Consider the following 13063-nt stretch of genomic DNA (forward strand, 5'->3'; position numbering starts at 1 on the left):
ATAGACCAGTGTTTCTTGTAAAAGTTTGGCGAGGAGGGAACATAGATTGAAGCTCAGTCGAGCACTTACCATGAAAATAACGATAAACCAGAGACAAACTCGCAACATCTCTTCCGTGAGATAGAGGTTGCAAGTATATTGTTTGTTTATATCGCTTAACTAATAGTTATCAAACTTGGTCAAAATCATTGTCGAAGTCAGAACTGATTTTATTTTGGGATATCTAGGCGAAAGGTCAAAGTCAACATAATGCTTAATGTAAAAATCATTGGGCGATACATTCAGTTCTGTTCATCATAGAGACACGTTACTTGGTCCATATTGTAACCAATGAAGGCCCAGATCTTATATACCACTGATTTTAATTTTTTACATTGACTTTGAAAGGTCGATCAACTTTGACATTTGACGGAATTTTAATTTCCTTTATCATGTATGCAGTTTCTTTTTAAATGTTCACCTTAAACAAGGCGTATTGCACGCGCTCGTAAGGGATTACCATCTTGGATCATACCTATCAGGTGATTGTGGCGAGTTGAGTATTGAGATATTTGTTCACATTACATTTAAATTTTTGCACTTTCCAGCGACTTTATGTTTGTTGAATTGTTCATCGCTCACTATTCACCACAGTTATAAATTTTCCAGAAATTGCGAGTTCCTAATTTCTGCGACTCTATACGTTCCCTGGTTATTTCCGTATGCCTTCTCTTGGTTGCAGCTATTTCATTCGTACAATAATTTCTAGCACACAACTATTAGCAACAACTGCTTATATTTTAAATAACATTCCTGTTTATGTGGTTATTAGGCATTCACTTTTTAAATTGTTTTCTCAATTCAACCTTTCAAAAATCTATTATTATGTACTACGCAGGATTTCTCACATGGGTCATCATTAGTAATTGCTCACTGATTAGATCCAGTGATATTCCCTGGATTATGAGTGACAGCAAACCGCCCAAAGTTTCCAGTATAGTAAATCTCTTTCGATAACGATTGCAAATAATTTGCATTACCGTAAAAGCCGTGCACCATCGAATCTCGCTGTCAACGGAGATTTATCTTCTTAGGGAGTTTGATGATAATACGCTTGCCGTGACACTCTGTTATCAAAACTTTCAGCTCCACAACGTGACACTCTGTTATCATTACTTTCAGCTCCACAACGTGACACTCTGTTGTCAAAACTTTCAGCTCCACAACGTGACACTCTGTTATCAAAACTTTCAGCTCCACAACGTGACAGTCTGTTGTCAAAACTTTCAACTCCACAACGTGACTTCGTCAAACTCGTCCCCTGTTCGCTTCGCTTCCGTTTTTATTCACCTGTCTCATTTGCATAAAAATGGCGACAGTCTGCGTCGCTCGTGTGATTGTAAACTATAAAATCAAGTAGATGTCGCTATTTGTGCCTTTCTTTCTTTCCTTTTTGTTTTTTACACGACCTTCCCTTTGAAGCACGCACACGTGTTAGCCAAAGAAGATGTCATTTTTCCCTACACACACATACTTGTACGTTTCAACATACTTAAAAGAATAAACGGTAAGATGAACAACATCCTGAAATTTGGAATATAGACTTTTTGTTATTTATTTGTATATTCTCTGTAGTTACATCGAGCTTCAAAAATTAAAGGATTGGTATGAATAAAAAGTGCCATATAATTAAATAAACATATTTTCCCACAAGCATATATATATATATATATATATATATATATATATATATATATATATATATATATATATATATATATATATATATACAGAGAGAGAGAGAGAGAGAGAGAGAGAGAGAGTAGAACTCCGGGATAAGGCTTTAAAAATTAGTATTAAAATACGGTACAGTATATAATACACATGTATATAATCAAACAACATTATAAATAACACCTTAGGGCGGGCAAATACCGTAACCAGGGGACGGAAAAACATCGTATTCCACATCGTAACCTGATAAAAGCGTGTCGTAGGGCCACCGTATCCAGGGGTTCTAATATATACTCTTTTTTTATTGTTTTTACATAAGCAGAAATATGTTGCTACACAGTCATGAGCATGTTTCGGTCAGCTAGCTATTAGTAACTAGATACCTTTTCAGGCGATACAGCTTATACGAAAGCAAAGTTTGCAATGAAAATATCAGGTCTTCATTGGCACAGGGAGTTAAAATCAGGAGGTTCTGTCAAATGTGGTGAAAAATAAGATTTCGTTGTATGTAAATAAGACCCAATAAAGGTGCGGATTTGAGTCTGTGTTGAGATATGGGGAAGGATGGGGGGTTAAAGAGTGGTATCCGTATGCGTGTGTGATAGCCGCTCAAAACATTCTGGAAAACAATAATCTCAGATTATATATATATGGAAACCCAAGATGGATGACATGTAGAAACGTGAGGATGGAATTTCTTTTCCCTAGACACCAGGTTTATCATGTACAAAATCAACCTTTTGTTGGTAACATCAAATAGAAACATCTGACGAGTTGGTGAGGACAGGATTTTTTTATGAAAACATAAAATCATAAAATTGCCATCTCATTAACGAAACGGCTGTAATGAAGAAATCCAGGATGAAATAAACAAAAGTTACAAAAAAGAAAAAACGTAAGTCTTTGAGTTTCAACAAAGTTTTGCAACAATGAAGGGTTGGATATATATATATATATATATATATATATATATATATATATATATATATATATATATACAGTCAATCCTTCATTGTTGAAGATATCACCTTATAATTCAAGCGCTTTGGGCTGGTGTATGTACCACAGGTAATAGGAATGGGAACAAATATATTGAAGACATTGCCAAGCCTGCTACAAAGGAAATAAGCTCTCCTTACCCCGCTAAAATACTAATAACATTTGGCGGTACTCTGTATCCCTACAAAGTGACCATTCGCCGATGCATTGCTATCATATATAACCCAGTGCATCTACCACTAGTCTCTTAGAGAGAGTTCGAAAACGAGTTTCCAACCTACTAGGTTCCGCAATATTAACCAAATTCCAACTTCAATCTAATGTACCGCACTATCAACCAATCTCCAACCCCTGTCCCATCGCAATATTGAATCTTACAATTTTACAAGTACTTCCTTGGAACATGATCTCACGAACTCATAGCACGTACTCTCTTTCGATGTACATACTCTGGACTAACCAGACAAGTAGCAAAATATCATCCTTTCACTGTATATGTCTCTAGACACTGGAACATTTTCTACTCTAGTTGTTTCTTCTCATGACTTGCAAGACTTTGAAATTCCCTCCTAGTTTTGTAATTTCTAAATTGTAGAAACACGCAGAACTTTAAATGTAATGTAAACGGTTATTTTGTTGCTCAATTTCCTACATAAAGCCTCTATAGGTATTTTCTAAAATAGTAGTCTCTAGGTAATGTTGGATAATGTAAGGTAATGTTGAGTAATGTTAGGTATTGTTAGGTAATGTTGGGTAATGTAAGGTAATGTTAGGTAATGTTATGTAATGTTGGGTCATGTTAGATAATGTTGGGTAATGTTAGGTAATGTTGGGTAATGTTAGGTAATGATAGGTAATGTTGGGTAACGTTAGGTAATGTTGAGTAATGTTGGGTAATGTAAGGTAATGTTGCGTAATGTAAGGTAATGTTGAGTAATGTTAGGTAATGTTGAGTAATGTTAGGTAATGTTGAGTAATGTTAGGTAATGTTGGGCAATGTTAGGTAATGTTGAGTAATGTTAGGTAATGTTGAGTACTGTTAGGTAATGTTGAGTACTGTTAGGTAATGTTGAGTAATGAAAGGTAATGTTGGGTAATGTTAGGTAATATTGTGTAATGTTAGGTAATGTCAGGTAATGTTAGGTAATGTTCAGTAATGAAAGGTAATGTTAGGTAATGTTAGGTAATATTGGGTAATGTTAGGTAATGTCAGGTAATGTTAGGTAATGTTGGGTAATGTTGGGTAATGTTATGTAATGTGAGGTAATGGTATCTGATGTTAGGTAATGTTAGGTAATGTTGAGTAATGTAAGGTAATGTTGGGCAATGTTAGGTAATGTTGAGTAATGTTAGGTAATGTTGAGTACTGTTAGGTAATGTTCAGTAATGAAAGGTAATGTTGGGTAATGTTAGGTAATATTGGGTAATGTTAGGTAATGTCAGGTAATGTTGGGTAATGTTGGGTAATGTTATGTAATGTTAGGTAATGGTATCTAATGTTAGGTAATGTTAGGTAATGTTGGGCAATGTTAGGTAATGTTGAGTAATGTTAGGTAATGTTGAGTACTGTTAGGTAATGTTCAGTAATGAAAGGTAATGTTGGGTAATGTTAGGTAATATTGGGTAATGTTAGGTAATGTCAGGTAATGTTAGGTAATGTTGGGTAATGTTGGGTAATGTTATGTAATGTTAGGTAATGGTATCTAATGTTAGGTAATGTTAGGTAATGTTGAGTAATGTAAGGTAATGTTGGGCAATGGTATGTAATGTTAAGTAATGTTAGGTAATGTTGGGCAATGTTAGGTAATGTTGAGTAATGTTAGGCTATGTTAGGTAATGTTGAGTAATGTTAGATAATGCTGGGCAATGTTAGGTAATGTTGAGTAATGTTATGTAATGCTGGGCAATGTTAGGTAATGTTGGGCAATGTTAGGTAATGTTGAGTAATGTTAGGTAATGTTAGGTAATGGTAGGTAATGTTGGTTAATGTTAGATAATGTTGGGTAATGTTAGGTAATGTTGGGTAATGTTAGGTAATATTGAGAAATGTTAAGTAATGTTACGTAATGTTAAGTAATGTTAGGTAATGTTGAGTAATGTTAGGTAATGTTGGGCAATGTTAGGTAATGTTGAGTAATGTTGAGTAATGTTGAGTAATGTTGAGTAATGTTGAGTAATGTCAGGTAATGTTGGGCAATGTTGGGTAATGTAAGGTAATGTAAGGTAATGTAAGGTAATGTTATGTATTGTTAATTACTGTTATGTAATGTTGAGTAATGTTGAGTAATGTTATGTAATGTTGTTAGGTAATGTTGGATAATGTTGGGTAATGTAAGATAATTTATGTAATGTTAGGTAATTTTGAGTAAAGTTGGGTAATTGTGAGTAATGTTAGGTAATGTTGGGTAATGTTCGGTAATGTTGGGTAATGTTGGGGTTAATAACAATATTTTAAAAATAAACAAAAGAATAAAGCAGAATTCAGTGACTTATATCTTTATTTTCTCATAAACATATTTTTCAGCACTTCTATAATTTATCTATACAATCAAGGTTTTCAAGTATATATTGAATCTTCTACGACAATGATTCGTCAAAAAGAAAAACAGAAAAATATTTACAAATAAACATACATATATTTTTTCATGTATTTATATTTACAATATTATAAAATGATATACGTGCCTATAACTTACTAAGGAAGGCCTCAGTTGGCCGAAATATTACATTCTTTTAATTAGTGGAAAAACTGTTTGCATAGAATTTTGGTTTCATAAATGATTTCTTATATTTTTTATGATACATTCCAATGTAGAAATATTACGAATACACACCTTATCAGCATCCTCTGTACGTAAAATCAAGAATATATACATTTGACATCAGGAGAAGTCGGCTTTCACTTGCATTCGTCGTTATGTTCGACAATAAAGAAAAAGGAACTACAATGTCTATAATTCGTTGATGAAGGCCTTATTTAGCCGAAATATTTGTTTTTTATTGATTGAAAATCAATTTGTAAAATCAAATTTTGTTTCCAAACTGATTTCTGATATTTTTACTTCGACGTTATTGTTCAATGTAGAAATATCGGACCATGATATATATTATATATTTTTTCAGTATTTGCTTCAACAGTGCTCAATAAAAGAGTAGGGCTTTGTAGTAATTCTAAGCCTAAATCCGAATGTGCTAGTGTTCTCACTCCTCGATCTTTTAAACCTCCTTAATCCGTCATAATAATTTTGTGTATTATCATCCGAGGCTGGTGTCGTCCATTTTCTTTAGAAGGGGACAGTTTATCAGATTTTTTGGAGTTTCAGTTTTCTTGGTTTCACACGGTGTTTTTCTATAGCTTTGTTTTCTTTTCACATGACCGGGTAACGTTCAAAATTTATCTGGATTAGTTTCCGCATTTGAGGATTTACCTGAAGATTTTATCTGCTTTAACCAGTTCCGAAAAAAAAAAAAGCAATATTGAAGTCAAAATCAATTAGATACAAAAAGATATTGTGGGTGTTACTTAAACCCTAGAAAAAGAAGAATCAGGTGGTGAAAGCGGGGGAGGGGAAGGGAGAAAGAGAAAAGCATTCCAGACTGGCCTGAGCATCTCTGCGAGGGGGGAGAGGTTATTGCTATACTTTGGTTTAAGGAAGTATCTTTTCTTTTTATCTAAAGAGGCCATTTTTTTTTATTTATCATAAAGGTCATCCTTTTAATGCAACTTTATCGCACTCTTTAATAAACGCAAGGGGTTTCGGTGGATCGACATCTTGAAAGCCAAACAATACAACCATTATATATATATATATATATATATATATATATATATATATATATATATATATATATATGAAAGTCGTTCCAAAATTAATGCTTCAGATTATTTCCGCTCGAATAGATCCAAGAGAAACCCAAATTGCATTGTTATGATGAATGAACTCATGCATTCATGACTCGAATGTCTTATCTCTCGGTTGCAGATATTGACAGGATGAGACTCTAAGAAAGCAGTCTCTGTAACAAAATTCCTCTCTGCATAAAATAATTGAACCGATAAACATTCATCGGCTCCCGTTGAACAGTTACAAAGCCGATGCAGTCCATGTCAGCACAGTTGGGGTCTGGGTTCGTCGATTACTGAGTAGTGACAGAGCTTGATTTTTGGATATTAATGCACTTGAAATTCTACTCCGTAGTTAGTAAGTTTTTATTTCCACTGACGAAGCAGCCAATATTTTATGAGTAGTTTGACTGATGCGCTACTCTAAATGACAGCATACATTTGGAAATTTATAAAATGCTGTAAATGAGAGACCGGTAATGGCAAATTATTTTTATCTGTGCTAGACAATCCACCTGACTCTTTTGAAAAAATATCATTTTAAAATGACGCTACATCCTTGAGCATCAGCATATTAGAAACGGGAGCTGCTAAAAACAGCCAATCCTGCCTTGACAGAGTACAAAATAGATTTCGTGGTTTAGTGGGGGATGCCCTTTTCTCTACCCTGTAACCTCTCTCTCACAGAAGAGACGTTGCGAGCCTATCTTTGTTTTATCGTTATTTCCATGGCAGGTGCTCGTCTGAACTCCAATCTTTGCCCCCTCTCGCCAATCTTTCACGGTAAACACCCGCTTAGCTGAAACCACTGTCAAAAATTTTCCCCACTCTTTATCTGTGCCTAAATCAAAGCGTAGATTCCGTGAACAAAGCTTTTTTCTTAGAACTGCACGCCTGTGGAACTCTCTACTGCTTGCCTGTTTCCCTCCTGACTTCAACATGGATGTCTTCAATTCCAACATAAACAAATTCCTGATGAACCACCCCCTTAAGTAATGACACTTTATCAAATCTCCAATACTAATGAATGCTGCAACACTATCCCATTTGATACACAAAATAACCCTTATCCCCGAGTGGCTTCTGGGCCTTGATAAGTGGTGACCTTCATGTAAAAGAAAATGTTTAAAAATGGCTATCTACTCCAGATAAGTGGCGCCATCCTCAGTGTGTTCTTATGCAAAAAGCATTCATTTTTAAGTAGTCTGGCTGTGTGGTTTATTCCAAAGATTACCATATCGTTTGGCAATTCGTAACAATAGAAACGAATTTAGTAAAATGCTCTTGTTATTTGCTCGATTCTGCAACGGATGTTGTCGCCAGTTCTTTGACTGTTTTCGTGTCTTCTACCTTTATACACAATAGTTTCTCAGCAATTTCAATTAAGCTATCTCGGTAAGTCTTGTTAAAGAAGCCGAATATTAATGGATTACTACTGCAGTTTACCGCCCACGATCGATAGAAAAGAATAAGCAACCCGCGTGTGGTAGGGGAATAGTCGACACTTGAGTAAAACTTTGTCATCATCCCGATGATGAGGGTCGGCGTGAAGCTGATTACGTAGACCGCGGTGAGACAGATGACCGACATGCTTGTGCGGCTTATCTTCCGTTTGCTGACCTTTCGTACCGACTGGGTAGACTCCGTGCTGGACGTGCGGCGCCGGAAATGACGCCTGGCTGAACGCAACACGAACCAATAGAGGACAAACATGGTGATGAAGATCATGAGAGTAACCGGTAAGAAAGACGAATAGTAAGCAAAGATCATTGGCGAGTAGCGGAGAGCACACTGGTGGACGGTCACGTTTACTTCTTTCACCAACACGGGTAGGCGATCGTACGTGACGGCAATCGGCGTGGGCACGGGTATACATACGACAAGAATGGCCAAGGCTACGATTTTTGAATGCTTTTGGGTCATCTGCTTGTTCGTAGGCCGGCAGACCTTGATGTACCTTTCGACAGAGATTGTGAGGAGCACGAGGGCCGAGCCAATGCTTGCCGAGTAGTTGATTTGACGCTGAAGTTTGCAGAGAAGGCCTGATGAATAGACGTGCATGTGTACCATTTCAATCAGTTCTAGCGGCATGCCAATTGTGGAGCTAAACATATCAATTATAGCTAGAATTATGATGAAAAATTGGACATTGCTCTTCTTCAGGCGGGATCCAAAAATGTAGAGGATCGAAGCGTTGCCAAGAATTCCTATCGGTATTAAAAGAGATAGGTAGATAACGGTTGGAATGCGTATGTAGAAAGTACTTTCGTTATAATCGTTAGCAGTAATTATGACGGGGGTTTTCGTAGAGTTAAGGGTTAGGTTATCCATCTTGGATGAGTTCAATAAAAATGATAACGCACTTGAAAAAATAAACTAAAATAAACAAATTAAAAATATAAATAACTAAAATGTATCCGTAGGCTAAAATAGTCACGTGCTTGAACCGATTTCATACATTTTTTTAATCGATATTTAAACATATAGGTCTTTAACATTAACACACTATATTCAATTGCCACCTTTTAAACTCGAGAGACTTGAATAGTCAGATAGATGATTTCATTAAAGACATTCTTGCAATTTCTTTACGTATTCATTTTTTTTATCTTTTTAAACACGAAAATACTGATTAGCTACACGTTAGATCCGATTCCAGACATTGTCGCAATATCTTTGCAAATTTTAATTTTATTACGTATGAACCTTGAATCATCAGACGCTTGATGTGTCATTCAAGCATTTTTTGGCAATTAATTTACTTTAGTTTGTATAGTTTTAGACACTGAAGTATTGAACAGTTACGCGTTAGATTCAATTCAATTCATACGCGCCATTTTTTTTTCATTAGTCAGAACTTTTAAGTGCAGAAGTCTTGAATAGTCAAATCTGTAAAATAATGAGGGCGTGGCTGAGCGATATAGCATGCTCTGATTGGTTAAAAAAGAAATGGGTGAAAACAACTCAGCCAATGATATAATCTTTCCGAAATGAAATGTCTATATACGATTGAACCATTAAACGGTAAGAAATAGAATTTGAGAGTTATCATCGACTGCGATTAGTCGAAAGATCACGCATAAGAAGTGTTGCACTTTGAAATAGTCAGTTAGGGTTAGGGTTAGGGTTAGGGTTAGGGTTGAAAAGTGAAAGATATGTTATTCATCAATTTGAAACCTGGAAACCTGAAAATTTTGACTCAATATTCATCTAAATTCAATTTGGGATATTCTGTCGCTATTTCCTTAATGATCCTGAAACTTTCAGATATAGGAGCCTTGGACAGTCAGATGTTGGATTCCATTCGAAACATGGTCTTCATTCATGTACTTAGCCAGCTATTGACACCTTTTTAGAAGAGTCTCGAACAGTCATGTGTTGGATTTAATTCAAGACATTGGCGCCATTTTTTATTCACTTTTTGTAATTTTTAGCTAGAAAAGTCCATAACTGAAGCGCCGGATGAAACTGTAAAATAACGCGAGGGGCATGTACGATGTTTCTCTGTGGGAACCGTACGATGGGAATGAAAAGTCTTTGAAATGTTTGATGCAATCTAAAACATTGGAAATAATGCTGTTGAATCGAATTATACGAGGTCTAATGAAATGTGCGATCGTAAACTCATCGATGCATCCATAACCAACATGTTTCACTAAATCATCAAGAAGACGAGTTTATGTAAATCCAGTCCATTTCATACGTGAGAATTCGAAGGAGTATTCGGTGGTTTGTGTTGTTATGTAAGACAAGGCGATATTAAAGCATTGAGAGATTCGTATAAAGAGGCAGTGTCTTTACGAAATTGTTTTCCGTGATATCATAGACATATCAGCTGCGTTTTAAAAGAGTTGTGTAGCGAGGGTAATACAATACAACTTTAGAGGTCGAATATGAGTTTGCATGTGAAATGTGATCAACAGAATCTGGAGAGTTGGAAATAGAAAAAAGGAAAGATACTACACTTTAATCGACGATTAGCGTTGCGTACTTGATTTGATAAGCAATTTTTTTGTTTGCTTGTTTCGGAATCATAGGAAAAGAAGTCGATCATTTGTGGCGGGCATATAAGAAAGGAAATGTCTACGTCACATGAATTGACTGCATCTCGTTTGATCTGGTTTGTTTTCAATGGATTGGCAATTTGTCGCTAATCATATCAAACCCCTTTCCCTAGATAATAATTTTGATCGGATCAAATCATAAACATATTTATTGATCAAATTCATCATAAATATATTTAATGATCAGATATGAATAAATGTTGGATTAAGTCATTTGCACGTGAGTTTGTGTAAATGTCTAAATTTGATAAAAAAATGGCGCTTGTATAATGGATATGATTACATTGTTTTGCGGAATTGGTTGCAACGTCCCTGAAGCTTTAAAAAGTAGCGTGGTTAGATGTCCGTGCGTGGCGAAGACCCACACCCGTCACAAAGTAAATAGAATGCAAATAGGAATAGACAAAGTCGGAACACGGCTTATCTAAATGATTTTCTTCTAGATGAAGAAATGTCCCTTTATCATTTAAGGGCAGTTGTAGTTCCGGTAGCGATCTTCAAAAAACGTGCTTAGAAAAAGTGAATGTGGGAGCAACGGTGGAGATTATCTTGCAGAGCAACCGGAAGGGGCGTGGCTCAAGATAGAGATGACATTAAATGTCATCAAAAGGACTCAAATGCGATTGAAATATTCAAATATCACTGGAAAGAAACGAGTCGGAAGATTTCAAGAAGAATGAGCGACCTGATTGATAGAGTGATGACTGCTAAAATCCATTGTCCTTTGCTGTGGTTGGTGAGGCTCATTAATCTGAAATGAGAAAAGCAAACGTTGATTTACGGGTAACCATTTTTGTGTAGTCATTGCTTACTAAATCAATATAAACAATAACTTAGATCTTGTAGATTTGTACCCCGATATTAATTAAAACAAATACTTGTAAAATGTCAATATACCAAAATTATGTTAAAAGCATCAACTACAGACATTCAAATTTAAACAACACTTATATAAAGTGAAAACATACGTGATGTATATATATATATATATATATATATATATATATATATATATATATATATATATATATATAATTATTTAGTATAATAATTATTAAATACCTACAGGCAGTAGTGTTTCATCCTTTTGGAAATCATCAGTGTAGGGTGTCACGATAAACACCAGTCGATAAATTCGAACCCGGCGATATATATATATATATATATATATATATATATATATATATATATATATATATATATATATATATACATATATATATATATATATATATATATATATATATATATATATATAATTATTTTAATATAAAGATGCTAGTGTTTCATCCTTTTGAAATCATCAATGCAAGAAGTGACGATTGCTACTGGTCGGGAGATTCGAACCCAGCTACAAAGTCCTTTTGACTCAATTTATCAAGACGTTACCTTAGGCCACGATTAACAGCTACGAGTATTAAGGGAAATTAAGAGCTATGTATACCAAATTCGGACACAACCCTAAGAAAGAATAACGTGCGAATAATAATACAATTAAATTATTTCATTCTTTTGAGGTAATTAAATAGAGTTGGTATGAAGTAATTTTTGTGTGTATACAATTTCGAGTATATTATTCGCCTTGACAGTCAATCGAATCATATTTTTGGTATATACTGAAAAAAAAACATACTTAAAACGTTAATGAAAGTGGTGAGAGAAAAGGATAAAGAGAGGGGGACAAAAAGGGAATAAATGGAAAGAAAAAGAGAAGAAGAGGGGAGTAAAAGAGAAAGAGGAGAAAAGGAGAAAGAGAGGGGGAAGGGGAAATAAAGGGGGAGTAAAGGAGAAAGAGAAAGGAGAAAAGGGGGAATAGAGGGGGGGATAAAGAAAAAGAGGAGGAGGATAAAAGGGGAACGAGAAGGGGAGAAAAGGAGAAAGAGGGAGAATTCTAGTGTCAAATTTGTGTAGGCATCTTAAGCTAAATTTAAATATTAGTAAGCGGAAAATTTCCCATTTTATGTCGCACTTTAAATGTGTCAATCATTATTATTTGTTATCCACGTTTTGTATTTGAATTACAAAATATCTGATATTTACCCCGCAAAAAAAAACCCTGGCCTTGATGGGAGGGGGGGGAGACTAAGACTTTCTAATATGAATAACAGCAATGGCAGATCATTTGAAATCATATATGAAAGTTGTAGTCTCTCCTCCATCAAGGCTAGAGGTTTTAGCGTGGATTTAATACAAACTCGAGGAGTTATATTTACAGCACTGATTCTTGGTCACATGGTTAGAGCTGTCGTCTGTCAACTTTAAGCTATTTATTTGTTTGTAAACAAATGATGGTTTGAGCACTGTTTGCGATGAGCGGGGGTGGATTTAGAGCTGTCGACTGTCAACGCGACGGTTGTAGGTTTGATGCACGGCTGGGGTAAGGTGTATGTCTAGCCGCACTGTTGAATTGTGATACAACGAAAAAGTACTCTATGTGGATGAC

At 35.2% G+C, this 13063-nt stretch overlaps 1 protein-coding gene across 1 annotated transcript; it reads right to left on the reverse strand.

Annotated features, from left to right (window-relative positions):
- Nucleotides 1–6838: 6838 nt before the first annotated feature.
- LOC145255830 (rhodopsin, GQ-coupled-like) lies at nucleotides 6839–9030 on the reverse strand. Its single transcript, XM_080114551.1, has one exon. The coding sequence runs from the start codon at nucleotides 8885–8887 to the stop codon at nucleotides 7844–7846; it is 1044 nt and encodes a 347-aa protein (XP_079970677.1). The 5' UTR covers nucleotides 8888–9030; the 3' UTR covers nucleotides 6839–7843.
- Nucleotides 9031–13063: the final 4033 nt, after the last annotated feature.

Source organism: Euprymna scolopes, chromosome 31 (genome assembly GCF_053919585.1).
Source record: "Euprymna scolopes isolate OS-2025 chromosome 31, ASM5391958v1, whole genome shotgun sequence".
NCBI classification, from domain to species: Eukaryota; Metazoa; Mollusca; class Cephalopoda; order Sepiida; family Sepiolidae; genus Euprymna; species Euprymna scolopes.